A 20,690-nucleotide genomic window follows, 5' to 3' on the forward strand; every position below is an offset into this window, starting at 1 on the left:
TGAGTTTGGAAGGAGAAAAGGCTGGCAGCAAACAGTGATATGTCCATCTGTCTGCAGTAAGCTGTCTCTGGAGGTGGCCAAGTGCTCAATATAGTAGGAGTTATTCAGTTGCCTATATCATAATGTACTTGCTCGAAACTTTAAAAAATTAATTTCTGGTATTAATGTATCAAAAAGCTTTTTTTTACACAGTTAAAAAGAAATATTTATAACAGATACTTGGACCAAATATACCATGATTAAAGTGCCAGAGGCTGTAATTTAATAATTGAGACAAATCAAGAATGTGTGACAAGGATTATCCTAAAAAGACTCAAGACCATATGTCTAAACACCTTGTTTCAACCACAATGTGCTGCTTTATAAGAGCAAAATGTCACTGACATGTTGTTTCCTTGTGACCTTACAACTTCTCACTTTTTCCTACAGTCTACTTGTCACACCCATTATGACCTACCTTTAACAAACCATACAAAAAGTTGAATAAACTTTTTAGCAAACAAATACAACTTATTGGTGAACCGCTTGTCTAGCACTCATAATAAAATGGTCAGTCTGGGCAGTTAATTTTGAGCTATAAAATGTTAAATCTAACCATGATTTAATAAATCACTAAGACAACAAGGCTTGCAGTTTTTTTAAACAGAGACCAACACAGCCATCTTTAACCATTAGCTTCAAGGGAAACTTTACAGGATATAGGCTGATAAATCATGCTGAATAAAAAGTATAGCCACTGACAGCTCAGGGTTTAGTTAGCGGTCTGGTATGCTCTAAAGAAGCAGGGTGAAGGGAAATCAGAGTGACAGGCTCCTAAACCCTCCCTGACCCTTCCTTCCACCCCACAACGAAGTCCTGCGTGGCCCTGAAACAGATGCTGACAGACTGGCCCCTCGCGTGAGGAAGACAGAAATGGGCAGTCCCAGAGCAGCCCAGAGAGGCTGCTCACTGGGCAAGCAGATCTCTGGATGCATTTGAATACATTTAAAATGTAGATCGCTGTGTGGAGTTCAGTGAGAGGAGTAGCCTCTCAGTCAACCAAAACATTACATGAGGATCAAGCAATTCAGAGTCTGAGGGGAGTTTAAAATTGAAGAGGGAAACATTTTTATCTATTTTAGAGGAGTAATAATGCCTTGTTGAATTTAAAAATTATATCTCCAGAGAGCTAGATATCAAGTCCAGCTCAGATTTTGTGTAATTACGTTCCCCATCATTACTATTGGCAACCACAGGTGGTAATTGAATTTATGTTGGCGCACAGAAATGTGGCACAGTGGAAAAGGTAAATTAATAAGCCCCTTTAAAGCTGAGTCACTGCTTGAGCTGAATCAGTTCTTTTCCCTTTCTTTTGCTTTCCCCACTGAGCTGAAAATGCTCTTTGTGGGTCCGCAGCCTGCAATTAGCAGAGGCATGGAACATGGAATTGCATAGAAAAATACAGAGAGACAAAAATGGCCTGTACACGTTCAGAATTGGATTTAATCACATGGCTGTAGTTGAGTTGTAGTCACAGTTGTAAAACAGAGAGGAGGCTTATCCTGACGCTTTGTACAGGTTGTGAGCATTCAGATGCATAAAATTGAATATTTCACTGAAGATTTGTGGACACCGATACATGACCCCAGAGAAGAAGTTTGACAAGAATGGGATAAAACATGAGAAAAACGTTTGATCTGAGAATATAAAAGTGTTTTTTAAATACCATCAATAAGAAGAATAACTATGATTTACGTCGAGCCCAGATGTTTGTGGTATGTTTGAACAATACCACCTCTGTCAGGGGCGACAGCGGGGCCATGAATAACCCCTCAGGGATGTCAGCCTAAGAAGAGGCAGGAGGGCCTGTGGGCTGTTGATATTACAAGCCAAACTGTCTGCTCTCAGAGGTGAAATCCAGACAGGGAGAGGGTGGGAGTACACCAGCAAAGTGCATACTTCATACATGGGGTGGCAATTAACTTTTTGTTTTCTGTGGCACAACTCCAACATCTCTCTGATTTGTGTGTCCATGCTATTATTTGAGTTGGGTTGCTGAGAAAATGTTTTGGTTCCACAAGACTTGAGAGATGGTTGGCTGGGTGGAGCAGGGTGGGGTCATTACAATCACTGTCCAGACTTGGAAGTGGATCTAAGAACACTGCTATAAAACACACACAACTGCTGGTTACCACTAGGGCAAGACTTGCAGCATTGTTGGCACACATTGCAAAGGTACGAAGCAAGAAAATTAAAGGATAGCTTCACAATTTTACAAGTCTGTCTTAAAATAACACTCAGGTGCCCATATGAACATTGAAAGAGGTTTTCCTCGCTGTAATCATTCCTCCTGTTCATACCGGCTATTAAAAGATCCCCTTCAAATGTGCTTTCAATGTATGTGATGGGAGCCAAAATCCACAGTGTGTCCACACAGTCATTTTTAGCAAAAAGACATTTAAAACTTTGTCTGAGGCTTATATGAGGCTTCAGCAGTCTGAGTTAGTCATATCAAGGTGGATATCTGCCACATTTACAGTCTTTTTAGCATCAAATTCCCTCTTTGTGTTTCCTGAGACAGTGTTTCCCTGTTGAGCTGCAGTGGAAGTAACAAAAAGAGGGACTCTGGCACTAAAAAGACTGTAACGTTGAAAGATATCTACTTGATTTGACTAATTTGGACAGCTGAAGCTTCATTTTAACTTCAGATAAACTTTTAAATACATTTTTGCACAGAAGGAGGATTGAGGATTTTGTCCCCCATCACTTTACATTATAAGTGCATTATGAAGGAATCTTCTAATAGCTAGTATGATTGGAGCAAGAAAAACCTATTTCAATATTCATTTGGGCACCAGGCTATTGTTTTAAGACAGACTTGGAAAAACTGTGAACCCGTCCTTTAAGCAAACAGCACATTTGACAGAGACACAAGATGAGAATTGGAACTTGAAGTTTCTCAGACATGCTCATTTGTTAGGTCTCTTATAAAAAAAATGCTATAATCAGTAAAGCCATATGAAATGGCACACAGTGAAAGGCTGCATTTTAATGTTTACTTCTGGCACTATGTCTATTTTCTGCATGAAGGGCAGTGAAGACAAAAGGCTCCTGGGAGTGCATGCCTATGGTTGAGTGAGTGGTGAAGACATCTTCTATTACACAGATAGCTGTGGTAGCAGCACCGCAGTGTCCTCCAAGAATTGTTTGCACAGATGTTATAATTTCTAGTGTCAAACGAGTATTAACATACGCTTTTGCACTTTTTTTTTCAACTTCATGTCAACGCAATTCACACCGTCTACACCGTTTAATAGTAACACTAGAGGCTCAAATGAATTATAGTTAGGAACTCCATCTTATCGCTAAAGTATTTCTGCACAATTTCATTATTCTTGAACAAAAACTGTACTGAAATCAGCAGAATTCAACCTCTACTCAAGAGCAGATTATCGGCTAACCTTAACGTCAATGCCGTTAATCTAAAACTAGTTAATGTTTATAATGATTTTTCTTTAGGAGTACTGTAACCTAAAGCTGCATATGACCCAAAATGAGAGAAAAAAAATCACCGTCAGAGATGTTGGTGGATATAAAGGAAGCCACACATTCATCTCACCAGCATTCACGGTTTTTTTTTTTACAAAAAAAATCTGAATAAAAATGAATACAGATGTAAAATATCATCTTTACCTTGGAGTAAAAAGTAAAGTCCTTTTTGCTCTCGGTGCCGACTGCAGCGGAGGCACTTTCCCGACCAAAACACGACCGCTCATTTGTTACCGTTGTAGTTTTTAAGTCACACGTTTTACAGTTTTAGGTGCTAAAAATAAAATTCATATCCTCCGATGGCAAAGACCCATTTCCTCCCATTCAGCGAAAAAGCAAGAACCGGTCTGCCGCTCGGCAACACCGCCCCCCCGCCCCCCCCAAAAAAAGAAAAAAAAAAAAAAAGTGCAGGATGACGAGACAGAGCGCCAGAGGGAGAGACCCCCATATTAGATGATGGCCAACGGCTGTCGAGCTGAGTGGTAACCATGGCAATAAGGTCCGGCTGCGGACCCTTCTCAACCACGGGCTCCTTCCGGGTCCATCACTCTGCTATGGGTAATCTGATTACTCTGATCTCTGTATTGGGGAACGATCAATGACATGGATTTATGTTGAAGCATACTGGCCCCTACGTTTATTTGCTTGTTTGTTTGTTTTTTAGCTTACAAACAAACACAGTACATACATATACAAATAGGTTATAATCTTAAAGGGCGGGTATTTTTTTTTTAATCATCCTGAAACTTCACATTAGTTTTCCATATGTATTCAAATCCGATAATTCAAATTTTGGTCTAAGTACGTAGCTATGTTTTAGCACCAAAATACCATTTTCCCCAAGTACTGTACTTCTGAAAACTTTTCTCACGTGACCTGATGTAGGTTTCTGCATGATGACGTTGCAACATATAAACTGATATAAACCCCCTAGTCAGTATAGCCACAGAGATGGACTGAGCACATGCTGTTGCTGCTGCTAAAAGTTTAAAAAAATAAACTCTGAGCTCTCTTCTCCCACCAGTAAATGACTCCAACATCAACCACAACGCTGTTTTTTGCTAACGGTTGAGAGGGCATTTCCATTGATAAACCCAGAAAGGATCGCAGATGGAGTCATCCTTTAAATAAGACCACAGGAGTGATAGACTATTATGCTAATGTTAAATTAATTTCAAAAAATGTAAGAAAATAAGTATAATTTTGGATATGCGGGCTATCAGTGACGAGTATTCTGGACACTAGTAACATTATCAGTCTCTCCAATTAGCCTACTCACAGTAGCCTAAGTGATGTGAAGTTGACCGACTCCAGGGTAAACAGTTGAAAGACAGGTTCACACATTTCTAAGTCTGTCTTAAAACAGTAGTCAGGTTTTTCTTGTTGCAATCATTCCTCCTGTTCATACTGGCCATTAGAAGATCCCTTCATAATGCTCTTACAATGTAAGTGATGGGCGCCAAAATCCACAGCCTTCCTTCTGTGCAAAAACAAATTAAAAATTGTATCTGAAGCTAAGCAATGAAGCTTCAGCCGTCCAAATGAGTCAAATGAAGTGGACATCTTTCAACATTACAGTCTTTTTAGTGCCAGAGTCCCTCTTTCTGTTACTATACTTCCACTGCAACTCAACAGGGAAACACTGTCTCAGGAAACACAAAGAGGGAATTTGATGCTAAAGAGACTGTAAATGTGGCAGATATCCACTTGATATGACTAACTCACACCACTGAAACCTCATATAAACTTCAAATAAATTTTTTTGCTAAAAATGACTGTGTGGACACACTGTGGATTTTGGCCCCCATCACTTACATTGAAAGCACATTTGAAAGGGATCTTTTAATAGCCGGTATGAACAGGAGGAATGATTACAGCGAGGAAAACCTCTTTCAGTGTTCATTTGGGCATCTGACAGCTGTTTTAAGACAGACTTGAAAAACTGTGATCGTATCCTCTAACACTGTCAATAATATCAGTGATTTCTCAAGAAAGAGTTTTTTACATGTGAACACTTTTTTAAATGTTAAATGTCAAATGTTGTAGTTGAGGTTTTAAATTATTAATGGTAGGTCAAAATTATAAGATATGAAGTCAAAATTATGACTTTCTATGTAAAAATAATAACACCCTTTACTAGGTTAAGCATTAATTTTTATGTAGTCAAGTTTTTGACAATGTCAAAACTATGACATACCTCAAACTAAATAAGTCATAAACATCATGATTTTTACTTTCTCATAACTGTGACTTATGAGTATTTTTATTTTTGCCATTTATAACATTTCAGCTACTTTTTTTCTTTTCCTGGCAATAATGGACTTCCATATTAAACTAAGCTATGACAGAACCAGGAGTCTTATTAAGGAGATGATTAAATAAAGATAAATATCCCCAAAAATAAAATGTGCTCCATCTTCATTCATTACCTTCGAGGGCCTAGCTGGAAAAACTCAGCCCAAGGTAAGGCCTGAATCAGTGCAAGTGCAACCGCAAAGCCACAGATGACACGAGGACCTCCAGTGAGGCATGAGAGCAGCCTTGGAAAACCTTCCTTCCCCTCTCATTAGCAGTGGAACAGTCTCATGGTGATGATCTCACCAGATCTCTGCTCTGTAAACTGATCACTCCAGGAGGTAAAGTCCCACACCCAGTCCACATCTTAGGCCAAATTGGATCAGTCTGACTCTAGCTGAAACCATTTTGACTCAAAATGTAGCAACAAAGGAGTATACGTGACCAAACGGCATGAATCCACATCAAAGCAGAAAACGCAAAGATGCAGAAAATGCATACATTTTAGGATTTTCACCGGTTTATATTGCAAACATGAGAACTTATTGACCCCCTGTGATGTATTACAGTTTTCAGGATGTTTTTCCACATCAGTCCACATTTTGCAATATAAATATGGAGTCAGCATAAATGGAATTTGAGATGCCTGTGGTTTTGCTTTTTTGTTCAAATTAAGCAGCCATTTTGCTGTCAGTGCGTGCACCAGACATACAGGCATTCCTGAAAATATCTTTAACAGAAAGAGCTGCTAGTTTGATAAAAGATTGTTGAGTCTACCTCCATCTTTTGATACCATCAACTCTCATCATCATCATCATCTGAAAAAGAACCACACAAAAACAGCTGGTTGCTGTTTTTGTTTTGTTTTGCTTACAAACAACATGAAACATCTTCCAAAATTTAATTTCCTAATAGCAAAACCGAAACTTGGATGTATATTTCATTCACTAGAATAATGAGTAATGTTTACAGTAAAAAAAAAAAAGAAAAAAAAAGGAGTGTTTCTCACGTCTCCTGTTTATCTCAGCTGGGCCACAGAGCCACTAAACAATCAGTCATCTAAAAAGCCTTGAAGTCATGTTTGTACTGTACCATAACAGCTGTCTTACACTTAAAACCAAATGGCTTGTGTCAGAAACATCCTCTGTGTGTCTGCTTACGTGGAAGGCCATTGAGTCATGTTGCCACCAGTGGGCTTGGATATTTACAAACTGTTAAAATGGAGATTCAGGCCATCTGTTAGAGGTCGTAGCACAAGCAAGACCTTTGCTGCAGACAGGAAACCATTTTCATGATCTGACCTTTACTGTTGTGGCTTTTGATCTATCAATACTGCCTCTGGTGCAGTAGACTGTGCAGCAATATGAGAGTCTAAAAGTAGATTGATTTTTGAGGCAATAAAGGACGTTGACAGGAAAACTCAGATTTTCTAAATTACTTTCTGAATATATTTTTATATATTAAAGTTCACTAAATTGGCAGCTATTTAGTAGTAAATTGTTATACAGCCTGTGTCCATGTGGTGGCATGACATTAGATTTCCAGCAGGAGGCACAATGAGTTAAAGCTGGGCCTCCTATTGCTGCAGTTTAGTCTGGATTGCTCTGTAATTGTGTATTAATGGGGGCACCACATGGCATTTAGAAAAAAATGAGCACTTGACATTTTGAAAAGAAAAAGAGGACTTCACTGGATTTTAAACCCTTGCTGGGAAAGAGCGCACATTCTTCTATTCAGAACGTTCAATTCAATAGTACAAAATGGAAGTTATTTAAGAAAGACAGCATGACGTGAAAGCGCTGTGTTCAGTGACTTACACGTATAGCCAGCAGAGCTTTTTTGCTTCAGCACATCTCTGATCTTCCTGGTGCTTGATTTTGATCTGTATCGAGCTTGACCATACTGCAGCTAGGCAAATAGGACTGCCTGGCCCTCATTGCAGAGCAGTGGTATATCAGTGTAGTAAATGGGTCTGAGATGCATCAGTGGCTGCGTCTGGGACTGTAGGTGCTCCGTCTCTGCAGAGCCCCAGAAAATGGACTCGCCGTCCGATTATTGGACTGGAAAATGAATGTACAGTCTCCATGAACCTCAGACAGGAAACTTCCCCCCACAGATGTAGCCCACAGTGCAGCTGATGCACTCTTCATCCTGAGAGACACAGTCTCATGTGGTGCCACATGTACAGCCTGATAGTCTGGAATACGGTGTATTAGATTGTTTCATGATGTTGTACTGTGCTCTTGTTTTTATCTCAGATAACTCATATCAACTTCATTGATATGGCACTTGAATATTGAACTTGAAGTGACTGCTGTCCGATTAATGCAACTTCAGTATCAACAGACTTGAAGCAGAGCCAAATCCAACACATAAAACCATATATTATGAACTAATCTGAACTAACCAGACGTCATTAGTCATACTTAATGCAGATAATCTAACAATTCTCTATCAATTTCAAACAAACACAGTGATGAATGGGGAATGATGGATTAACAGGTACCATGTGAATCATATGTTCATATATTGTGATCCAAAACAGTAGATGTATCACATTTTCCACCCAGGACTGAGTATTGCACACTGATGGAATCTAAACTGCACACCCAGACGACCACACGCAGACATTATACACAGATGATTCATGCTCCCTGGGGTGCTTCTGTAATGGTCCATTATTTATGTGGCTTAGGGTGCTGGTGGAGGTAGATGCGGGTATAGTTTTGGGGGTTGGGGGCGCTTCTTGATCCAGTATTTTACTGACCCTTGCTGGGGAGAACTCCATATTGACCCCAGATGTCTTTGAGCTGCTGACTTTGGGTGCCTGTGTATTTGGGTAACAGTAACACACAGCAAGGTATAACGGAGATGGTGTTTTTTATTATTGCTCTTCTGTGAACGATTTTGAAACATATGCAAATTACAAATTAACTAAGCATTTCAGTATTTGCGTGCGCCCTCCTGTGAGCATGTGTGTTTGTGTGTGTTATATCCAAAGGCAGGAAAACCACATCCCTTCTTACTGAACCGTAGCCCATAAAGGACTGACCCCAAGCAGTGGCCTCACTAAACTGTAATCCCAGCAGCGCCTGCGGAGTACCAGAGCAGAGAAGCCAAAGCCCAAAATTTTTGTACAGATGGGTTTAAGTGGGTCAGAAAATGTGTGAGGCTTCAATAGTCAGGGAAGCACTCAGTGACTATAGAAAGGTTGAACCCGGCCAGGAAAAGGAAACTGAATGCAGACTGCCGGCGGTGCAGGATCAGATGACTACAGTAAACCCTTTGTGCATTACAGAATGTGTTTGTCGATACACATAGTTTCCATGAGCGAGGCTGTTAAGTATTCCAATATTTAGAAAACTACAAATACTTTCATACTGTATATGCCAAGCTTTGAACAAATCCACTCACTAGTATGGGTGAAGCTTTATTATGGTTACCATGGAAATGACATTGCCAGAGGAGCAAACTAAGCCATTGGCTTATTGACAATATACTGTAATGTAGACTAAGAGAGCAATAACATGCGTTCAGTGCTTAACAAGGTTAAATATGTATCTTTATTTGTCTGTAATATTTTATTGTACACTATTACTATTAAAAGAATTACATGTGCTCAGTACGGAATTCGCTTGAGCCAAACAAAAACCATCTTTAGAAAAAAAAGATTTTCCACAAACCGTGCCATTATAAATCCAGGCAAAAATACAAATCGCTTTATAGGCAAACAGCTCTCCCCCACCAATTATGAAACAATCTAATTGCAGTCCTCACACTAGTCTCTCTCTCTGTCTGTCTGTCTCCGTCACTCTGTCTCTCTTTCTTTTTCACCTCTTTTTCACCCTGTGTCTCTTTCATTCTCTCCCTCTCACACACAAACCCCAGCCTATGCGCAAACACATCCTCCGCACATACATCCGTTCAGCAGCTATCACACTGACACACAAGGCAGCCCATCACTGGGTCAGTGGAAGATGGTTGCCATGGCAGCACATCCCGAGCCTTGTTGCCGCATGATCAGAGGTATGATGCTGCTGAACCAGCCTCCTTTCTCTTTGCTCTGCATCGCTGCCTTTATGCTGCTGTAGAGGAACACAACTTGGCACAGACTAGATCTCCAGATGTCCACATACTTGCCCCAAACCTTCTGTTACCTTATAGAGAACATGACAACAGTACTGTACAGGACAGTAGAGAGAATCGAGCCATTTTGTTTCACATTCCTTTTGTCTACTTCCACAGTATGTGATCTATATGCACCAGTTATGATGGAACCGTGCCTTGTTCTGCTTCATGTGTGAAGCTATGAAAAGCATGTGGTACCGCTATGAGATGTAATAAATTTACCAGATGAATAACACATGAAAGATGGAACCATCTGTACTATTTATCTCAAAGAGATTTATTTTTAAAATATATATATTCTACATCATATCTATACAATATTCTATATAAAATCTTATATTATAATCATATATCATATTCCAACAACAACATATACATCAGAAAGAAGACACAGTGGCACTGGCATAAGGTGAAGATAAATGTAGACTTACATATGCTTTCTCTTTTGATATTTCTGTTATCTGCACTTTTGCACAGTTTTAAGAGAGACATGATGTATCATCAGGATTAACTTAACAGCAGACATAATGAAATAATCACAGCGATAATGTCCGTGATCTGTACATGTTATGACTTTAAAGCTGCTGTAATCAATATTTTTATACTAACAATGGATTAAATGACTACATGTGTGTAAAAGGCATGGCTCATAGTGACTCATTCAGAATTGTCATCTCACTCTGCAGTTCCTCTCAGCACTATAGAGCATCTCAACATCTTTAAACCATTGTTTTGGTTTTACAGCTGCAACTTTACAGTCTGGTTGGCTCTCACAGCATCGTGTCCAACCGCAGCAGGCAGCTGTTTTCAGCAAAAAATCTTGGATGAAACCCATTGTATGCTATCGGCTCAGCACCAAACTGCTGACAAAGTTAGCGACTAGCTGGTGAACATAGTGGAGTAATTACAGGCTAGTGGAGACTTAGACAGACCTAAAAAGAGAGTGAATATTGGACTAAATGAATGTTAATGTTACTCCATGTCTTCTGGATATGTAAATAGGCAACTGTGTGCTAACACATTCACCATATCAACATTAGGCAATGAATGCAGGTTTCAGTGTACAATAGTGGCTGTATGTCTAAGCTTGGCTACTGCACAATGACTTTTACTGAAGCTATGCCAAAAGGAATTCAAAAGTCAGCCAAAACATTTTATAAATTTAGCAGTTTTAGCAAACACTGGCCAAATCTGATTGTTAACCAATGCTAGAAAGCTGAAGCAACACCCTACTTCCAAACTAGCTTGTGTTTCACGAACTGTCATTGCACATATTTTTGCATAGAAGGCTCTCAGAGGATGACACATGATGGATTATTTTGTTCATATCTTGCTAGTGCACGTCGAGCATGTCATCATTTCGAGCACCTCACAAAGATAAAGAAGAATGATTCTCTTGGCATTCACCTACTACAGGTATATGCGTTTCAGGTTTTCATAGAGACAGATGAAAGAAACCATCAAAACATATTGTGGATAAAAACTAATCGAACACAAGTTAGCCAGGAAGTGAGGCAGCCGTTCATCTTCTTATGAGGCATTGGAGTCATCAATAGATAACATTTATTGCAGCTAAGTGCTTTTCACTGCTTCTCTCTCTAGTCAGCCAAACAGTATGGAGCCAAACCAAACACTAAAAGGCGTCTCCTTTTTTTCAGTGAGATCTTCCAATTTAAAGCTCCCCTCCAGACATGTATTAAGACATATAAAAATACTCTGGTTGGAACAATAATGTGTGTCTGATATGGTTTTTCCACAAAAAGAGTATAATTATCATGTTAAAATCCTTAAAATGTCATCTACTTCTTTTCCCTCATTAAAAATTCTGAATCTATGATTATGGAAATATATTTTATTTCTTAAGTTTTCCTGCTGGACACAAGATGTCTCCTACATCACTGAAAAATCCATTGTCAGTGTATGTGCACTGGAGGCTTCAGGTTTCTACATCACACTTCTGTAAACTGTATTTTGGATCATGACTGGCTCCAAACCAGTTGTGATGTCACAAATCATGCTCGTATCCCTGCCCCTTAAAATGGGTTTTACAATGAGCACAGAGAAACTTTCCACTTTCAGCAGATGAATGTAAAAAAAAAAAGCCCTTCAGTGTCAAACTCTGCACATACATCATTCTACACAGTGAAGTTCAAACATCCAGGTGAAGTCACAATAAACAAAACACATTTTTGAGTAGAAGGGGACTTTTCAAACTGTGAATCTGCCAAGATAATACGTAAATCTGTCGGATAAAATACTCATATTCGTGCAGATGGGCCTTCTGTGAAATTCACATGTTCTGTTACAAACATTAGGCTTGCATTCATCCCATCAACTAAATGACATAATGGAAAAAAAAGCAAGTTTCCCATTCAACATCTGTATTAGACATGAAAAGTTAACCTGAACCAAAATGCTTACATACACTACAGCTGAGTGCCTGTAAAACATCAACCATAATTGACTGAACACCACTAAAATGACACTGAACGCCGAATAGTAGTCATAATTTATATACCAGAAATGGAAAAACCAACCATATATCAGCAATATAATGTGATTACTGCTCTACCCATAAACCATCCTTTTAAAACGTGGCTTGCAGTAGGATGATGTCATATGAGTGATGGTTAAACTTTGCCAATATGGTGTGAAGAATGTAACCACAGAAAGCAGTTATGATTCTTGACGTGGTCGGGGCAAAATAAGAAGCCATCACAACATGCCTATGATTCTAATATTGTACTGTACATAATTATGGCAATTTTAGTTGTAATTTAATGTAAACCACCCTCTATATTTCCATGCTTGCAGTCTGAGGATGTGCATTGAATGACCAGAAAACTAGAAACCCTACAAAATGCAATCCCATACTAACGATCCTGATAAATACTACCTTCATGAAAACTTAGTGTTGTTGATAAAGTGTGCATATGATAAAGTTGTTATTGTAAGGTCTATCTAATATTTTTGCTTGCCCATGTATATCAAGCTTCAAGATATACCATACAATTAACACACAAACAACTCAAGTGGTACTTATAGAAGTCCAAGCATTTCAAAGTCGCATTAATCATTATTTTTTTGTATTAATGTAGAATTAAATGAGTAATGTGAAAAGGGTTCGCTCCTTCTGACAAATGCTCTGAAAAGTTTTCACTCAACTCTGCAGCTCTACAAAGCTTTTAAGCCTCTTTTAGCTCATTATTTCTGGCCTGCATAAGCTGCTAATCAACAAGAGGCAGCAGTCTTTTGAAAACAAGCTCTTATTAACTGCTACCTGCCCTGCACCAAACAGCAGACAAAGTTATCAACTATATGGCCAAAACTACATGGTGCAGCTTTAAAGAAGTTAGTATTCATGGTAGGTATATATTGTGTGACGATAGAAAAATGTCTATTTTTCAGATTATGCTCTATCTATGTCATTGTGTCATCATTTTGGTCTCATTTATGGCAGAGCTGTATGCTACATTATGGGATAACAGTCGCATGTAGCAACTGGTAACAGATAAATGGCCACTGTTTCTCTGGAACAAACATTTTTTGGAAGCCTTCTCTTCAGACATCCAATGATCATTAACTGCAACAAGCCAGCCTACTATTATGCTGCATGTTGCTGTGTCGAGAAATGAATATTGGAGCTTTCAGTGGGACTGGGATGTATGTAGTATCACATTATTGATGAGGCAGACATACAGTAGCAGTGATTACTGTCAGTGTGTACACATTCAGCCTTAGATGGCCAGTACTGTCTGGTGTGGGTTAATCAATATCCATTAGACATCTAGCGATGTGCTACTGTCCTGTTTTGTTCCACTGTCTCATATAAGGATTCATAAACAACACGCCCTGTGTCTGATTATTTTACATTTAGGTATTTATCTGTTACCGGATTGTTTTGAGCCACATACACTAGACTCAAACATTATCAAAGAATTATGTGTTAATGTTAATGTTAAAAACTACGTAGAACAGTTTTATTGAGTTGAGTTGTCTCACTGTACCATTAACATACTTATATTAAAGCTAATTTCAGACCAATGAAATGTATGAAATGTAAGACTGGGGCTTTAGTGAAAGGGAACAGAAATTGCACCTCTCCTTACAGCCGATTTCCAGCTGGTTTCCATGGTTACGCAGGAGGAGCCTGATCTATTTTCAAGAGCTGTTAGTTAATGGTTCTCAATGAGCTGTACTGTGAGTGTGTGTGACAGGGGATGTACAGTAGAAATGCAAATGTATCACAGAAGAGGATACTGTAAGAAGAAAATCAAAGCATGTGCTGCTGTTGTGGCTGCTCTAGAAACCGGAATAACTAGTTATCTACAGCATTAGGATGTTGGTGAATTTATGAGGCAGGATAAATCCTTGATATGGAGAACATAAGCACCAGGCATTCCAGTATTCCTGCAGGGGAATAAAGGATACTTTCCACTGAAATGAAAGCAATTACAGACCAGCATAGCATACAAATAAGAGCAGTTAAAGGAAAAACAACCTACTCAAGGTCTGAGAGAAAATAGCACCTACTATTTCCATATCTTTGTGTGTCTTGGCAGCCACAATAGCCTATTATTACTCCCATGATAACACATAGGAAAATACACTTCCATAGCATGTATGTATGCCAACACACCCATAATCCTCCTGGTGTAATAACACGGGGAGCAGTTGTTCCCATCGGGGTGTCTCACAGTCACCTTGAAAGCTTGTCCGGGAATTACTAGGTGGCTGAACACTGAGCATGATGCAGCATTTTTAAAAATGGTTACATAAAATGATTTGGATCTTTGTTGCCTGTGGTGTTATAAAGCAGACGCGAGGCCCTCACGTCCACCTCTCACATTCATTTGAATCACCAGAGCAGAGCAGATGCAGCAAGCGACGGGACAAAATACAGGGCAGATTTAAATGGATTTCGAGTGCATGGATGTTACTGTGAGGAACGGACCCATATGACATAATCCCTGTTTAATCCTAACCTTATCAGGGTTCTGCCGTCTGATCTTTTTCACCTCTCTCCTCCCAAAATGCTAAATCTTTACACATGAAGCTAGTTGTCCATTCTTATTTTAATACAGCACTTCTTTTTTATCATTTCTAGAACAGCAAGATAAGATTGCTACTGATTCACATCATCTTCAAATTCTACATTTACTATAACTTCACTTAAATAGACCCACTTCCATTTCACACTTTTTCTTCTTTGCTCTACTTTCTATCGCTCTAAAATGTGCCTCATCTATTTTTTTTCTTGTACTTAATGCACTCTGTAGTAAGAACGTGACCTGGCTTGCAGGGCCTAGCGAGTGCTCCAGAGGCTGAGCTTAAATCCCACTGCATGTGCAACAGCGATAAAGCTGCTAAACCACACTGGAGAACTGTCCTGGATTCTTTCTCTCTTCCTCTCTGACTCTCACTGTCAGCTGTCAACTTGGGAGAGGGAATTAGGTAAAGACACAAAGGACGTGGGAGGAGAGCAGCGAGGGTGAAGAGAATAAAAAGGAGTGCAGAAGAGGTAAAGGAAGAGCTACTATTAGATGCTGCATTCCTGTGAAAACATTTAATGTAACTTGGAACGTATTTATTGTTTCTCTTGACATCCAAAGATTCAAACACTGTTCAGTTTATAGCAGTTGGAGATGAGTCTGCATTTGTTGTGGAACTGAGAGGACACCTGATGAGTGTTCAAATTCTTTCCTCAGTGAACAACTTCTGAAAGCACTCTCTCTCACAGTCAGCAAAAACAGCCTTCAGAGAGACAATGTCATGAGTACTTTGAGAAATAGAGCAAGAATCTGCAGAGACTGCTGATGAAAGCTCTTTGATATTCCTGCCAAGTGCAAACATCAGATACCAGCACGAAGCTGGAATCCATAATGCATGAAAAGTTTCCTTTCTTTCTTTTTTTGCATCAAAGTTGAATATCAAAATGCATATATTCTATGTAACCTAATTAACTACTAAAATGCAGCATGTAACAATGTCAATTATAGCAGGATGCCAATCAGCTTATTGGTTATTGTGACTTAAATGCAATTTGACAACAACTCTTACAGTAGCTGACCTTTTCAAAGCCACAAGGTAGACTCTAAAAAGGACAAACCAGCACACAGCCATATGCAGTCGCCAATTGGTTCATGTTGTCATGGAAACAGGAGGCTTAAACCCATGCTTATCTTCAGATACTCTTACCCATTAGCCAGGTTGTCGTCGTCGTCATCCGGCAGGCTCTTTCCTAGAAGGTCACTGTCACTCAGGTAACCAGACTTGAGGTCGGCGTCATCAACGTCCAGCCCTTCGATGAGCTCAATACGAGACGTGCTGCTGAGACGACTGGAGCAGCGAGCTGGCATCGTATGGGCCGTATACTTGGAACCAGTCTTACTCCCCTGATAACCTCCACCTGTGGAGGATGGGGCATCCCCCGCCTGAAGACGGGGGCTGGACTGGCCATGGCGCCAGGAGAGAGGTGAAGAGCGGTTGGACAGGCTGGATATGCTGCGAGCGTTGGTCTCGTCACTGTCGTAGCCCACACTGCTGCTGTCCAGACAGCTGGAGAGTTGAAAGGAAGGAATAATGTGTGTTACAAGTTCAGTTTGAGGAATTTAGCTGACAGTCTTGTCAGACTGACTCACAAAATCAGTATATCAACAACAGTGCAAAAATGAGACCAAAGAACCCAGCAGAACATTTTTTCTTTCTCTGTCAGAAGTCCTTCAAAGAAATCCACAGTGGCATTGAGTTGCTGTTGACCCAGATAAGCAGTTGTGCTGTATTGTCTTCAGTGACTGTAGCTAGAAATGTGGCTTCTCAGAACCCAAAGACAAAGAGAACTATGACCTGATATCTCTGTGTTAACATGGCATCTGTCTCTCCGGGCAATATATTCACACTAACCAGTCATTATCATTGTCATACCAAGGACTTTGCTTTACATGACCACACCCGAAAATACTGCTGCTTATAGCAGCACACCCCTTACCACTGTTCTGCATCGAGTACATGAAAGTTTTCCTGTTCATTCCTGTAACTGGGTCAGGGTTAGAAATGTCCTCTCCAAATGGCTGGAAGCGTCTTCTGTGTCTGCCGATTACATAACTAGATGTACCAACCCGCCTAAATAAATATTGCAATGGCTACGACCACGAGAGTATTTTTAGCCATTGTTGATGGATTATTCATCAATATGGAGGCTAAATGGATCCACTCCAGTACTGAAAGTGACAGACTGAGAATTTTTACTTTTGTCAATGAGTGACATAGTAGCTTGTTTTTAAGAAGGGTTTTCAGGATTTTCTATCACATGTAGCTCACATAAAGATGCTCAGGTTCCAGAGTTCGATAAAATATTGCAGGAAAACTGATGCAATACACATTATTATTGATTGTGTTTGGTCATTCATTTTCTAACTGATTGGATGAAATAGCTTGCTCTTTGTTACCAACCTGAGAAAACACAACTGTTAAGTCAGATAGATGGCTTTATATTATAATATGTGATCACAAATGATCAAAACATGTTAGCAACCAACTGGCACTGTCTAATTTCACATTCAGCAGACAGAGAGCAACATTAGCATATTACTAGCCACCTGACAATATAAGTTTGGTATTTTATAGGCCTTGTAGTTTATGTGGTTTGAGGAAAATATTCAGCTCTTCACCAGTAACTTTGTCAACCATTTGATGTTTGGCAGACTTAAAATTGTCAGAGGTTTTGGCTTGAAACTGATGCAAATAGAGGTTGATAGGAACAGTTCTGACTCACACTAGGGGGTGTAAAACCAACGTAATGAGCTAAAAGAGGCTAAAAAACTTCATATAGTTGCGAAATTGGTTTATAATTTCCCACAGATGATTGATGTAATGGTACAGTTATATCAAAAATACTCATTAATGCAGGTTTAAAGAGAGCAGAAATGTGTTTCTGTTTGCATTCACGTTACACATAATATCAAATCTCAACTTTAATGTCCAGATAAAATTAAGACCTTTCCTCCATCAGTGTCTGGTTATGTTGTGGTTGTTGCAACAAATTATTGCTTGGGCTTTTTGCCTATGAGAGCCAAACAGAGATTCCTAGAATGAAGTCATGACCATGAAACAGAGACGGCCTATTTAACAAGGATGGAAGCCAGATGTGCACCAGGTGGCAACTCTCCAAGCGGCCGCAGCACAACTGTTTACATATGATTGTGTTATGTATCGATCCAACAAGCTATCTGTTGCTTGTTCATATGAGAATGTGTTTTTGCTTTCAGGTTAAACCAAAGACAGAATTTGGCTCATGGTTTCATCCTGTGATTTCATGAGCAAAATGTGCATTCTCTTAAGATGTTATGTGATATTAGCCAGTGCGTTAGACACACCATTATGAAGCAATACACAATTTGAAAATGTGCATGTGTTGCACTCACCTATGGCCAAGCTGAGAGCCCCGCAGGCTTGACATTGTATCTTCCAAATTCTGGCGGAGGTCAAGGACATTCTGCACGGTCCGTTTCCGCTGGGACTCAGGATCTGTGGGACAGTCATGCAGAACAAAAGATTATAAAACATTTACTGTCAAATAAAACTTACATACAAGCTGCCCTTTTATTGTGGTTTGTGTTTTAAGAGAGAATTCATGGACGCACACACACACACACACACATTTTTGCTTCCCCATGCATGTATTCTTGCTCATATTTTCTGTGTCTGGACTGATGTGACAAGTGTCTTCCTGGTGAGCACACATTCACCGTATGTTCACATCATTAGGCAGACAAATTTCACTCCATAGGCTGCCTCACCATGGTAACCTCCACTCTACCCCCCTCTTAACTGACATGGTATATCCTGAAAATGAAATACTGAAAGGTTGCCTGTAACTTAGATTGCCCACCAGGGGGATGTATTCTGACATTCTCACTACATTAGGATCTCTTTAAAAAGGACTCAGTTTTTTCTCTCTAGAGCTTCTGTTTTTTGTTGCACCAAGCATTGTTTCAAAGCCATCCAGCTTAAGTTGTAAAGCTAACTATAAGCTGAACTGATGCCAGAAGGATTTCACTGTAGGTCAGCTTATTCTGACCATTCTGCGTGCAAATGTAAGTGTACAGTCAGTGGGTCTTGACCGTGTCAAATCAATATTACAGCACAATTAGCAGTGTTGTTGTGTTAGCTGTAACAAATAAGAGAAACCTCCTTGTCAGAAAAACACAAGGAGAAGGGGTTTTCCACTGCAGTGTGGTGGCAAAACCCCTAGGGGAAGAAGAAATTAACATTCAATGCATTAACAGGAATGGCTGGAGGAGAGGTGAGGACATCAGGGGAAAACACATCTAATAATGTTCTCATAAAGAGGATGTATGACTAATTCAGTGGGGCGTATACTTGTGAATTGTAAGCAGCTATATCACACAAACATACACATACAGTTTACACATTCAGAAATATGCATGATAATCTCCCTTTTTCTGGTTATACAAGGAGTCCAAATCTGCAAAGAAGGTGAAGAATTTTGATATATTAGCTGGTTTCAATAGCATAGACCCCAAAGACTGATGGGTTCACAAACCAGCAGACAAACCAATAGATAGTCTCCAGGAAACCTCAGTATAATACATTATAGGTGTATACTGTATATATAAAATATTGACAAGCACTGTAATTTATGATTTATGAACTGAATGAGATATGAAGTTAATATTGGACATGTGGGAATCAGGTATAATTTGCTTTTTTGAGGAGGGATTCTATAATGCACCTTGACTGACACATTAAAAACCCCGAGCAAAGTCTAAAAAAAAAAAAAAAAAGATCTAATCATCAGTGAAAGTCAATAACATCTGGCTGTCATTACCCAATGAGCGTCATCAACAGTATTTGTCAGCAAATTCAAAATCCAGCAGTCAGATAAGGAAAGATGTGCTCCATTTTACACAAATGATAACAACACCTGTTTATGTGATGGACATCAAAGCTTTGGTGAATCTGGTTGCAGCAGGCGAATGATTTTAATATCCCGTTTTCGCAAAATTCTTGATCTCTACAGTTATTAATCCTTCAATAGACTGTAGAGAGTCTCTCGCCCAGTGTATACTGGGATAGACACAAGCAGGTATTTTGTTTAGTTTATTTGACATTATGAAAGGAGAGACATATAATCTCTCACACCAGCAAATATCAAGGACAAAACAATAAAGTGTAAGACCTATTTCCATTGTGATACTTGATATGAAGAGTAAAGGTGATTACATAAGAGAAAATGAATGCAGGAATACATCTTTTAATCACAATGTGAATTTCTGTGATACTGCTAATCCAATTTATAGAGAATTCCTGGGAATATATTAAACCAGGAATCCTGGACAATACCTAGCACACATGTGTCACATCTGTTTTGAGTATTTACTTTATTCAATGTGGATAGTGTTCCTGTGCAGTGACTGACAAGTCCTCTGGCACCCTGCATTGCAGTGATGCCTACAAGTTATCACAGAGGGGAAAACTCGGACAGAATACTGAAGCAGATGTGAATCAGGAAAGACCTATGAATGATGCAACACTACAGGAAGTGCTCTGTATGGACACAGTGCTGAGGCAGACTCAGGTATGTCAAAATTAATTCTAAAGTGTTGTTAGAGGTTATCAGTAATTAACCCTACGAACACCACTAAATCAACATTAAAGGTCCTCCATGTTACCGATTAAAACTGAGACATTGGTATCATTTCCATTACAATTTCCAT

At 39.4% G+C, this 20,690-nt stretch overlaps 1 protein-coding gene across 11 annotated transcripts in view; it reads right to left on the reverse strand.

The window, feature by feature from the left end:
- The window catches only part of nav1b (neuron navigator 1b), an 88,532-nt gene that overhangs the window by 21,744 nt on the left and 46,098 nt on the right, over positions 1–20,690 (reverse strand). For 9 of the 11 annotated variants that reach the window (XM_044348010.1, XM_044348014.1, XM_044348013.1 and 6 more), the window contains 2 exons: positions 18,375–18,477; positions 16,150–16,509 (listed from right to left, as the gene is read on the reverse strand). In XM_044348010.1, the coding sequence (XP_044203945.1) occupies positions 16,150–16,509; positions 18,375–18,477 (463 nt within the window). Of the gene's footprint in view, positions 1–3,672; positions 3,977–16,149; positions 16,510–18,374; positions 18,478–20,690 lie in introns of those variants that run through there. The other 2 variants (XM_044348018.1, XM_044348017.1) reach the window with 1 other exon arrangement.

The sequence above is a fragment of the Thunnus albacares genome, chromosome 4, assembly GCF_914725855.1.
Source record: "Thunnus albacares chromosome 4, fThuAlb1.1, whole genome shotgun sequence".
Classification (NCBI taxonomy): domain Eukaryota; kingdom Metazoa; phylum Chordata; class Actinopteri; order Scombriformes; family Scombridae; genus Thunnus; species Thunnus albacares.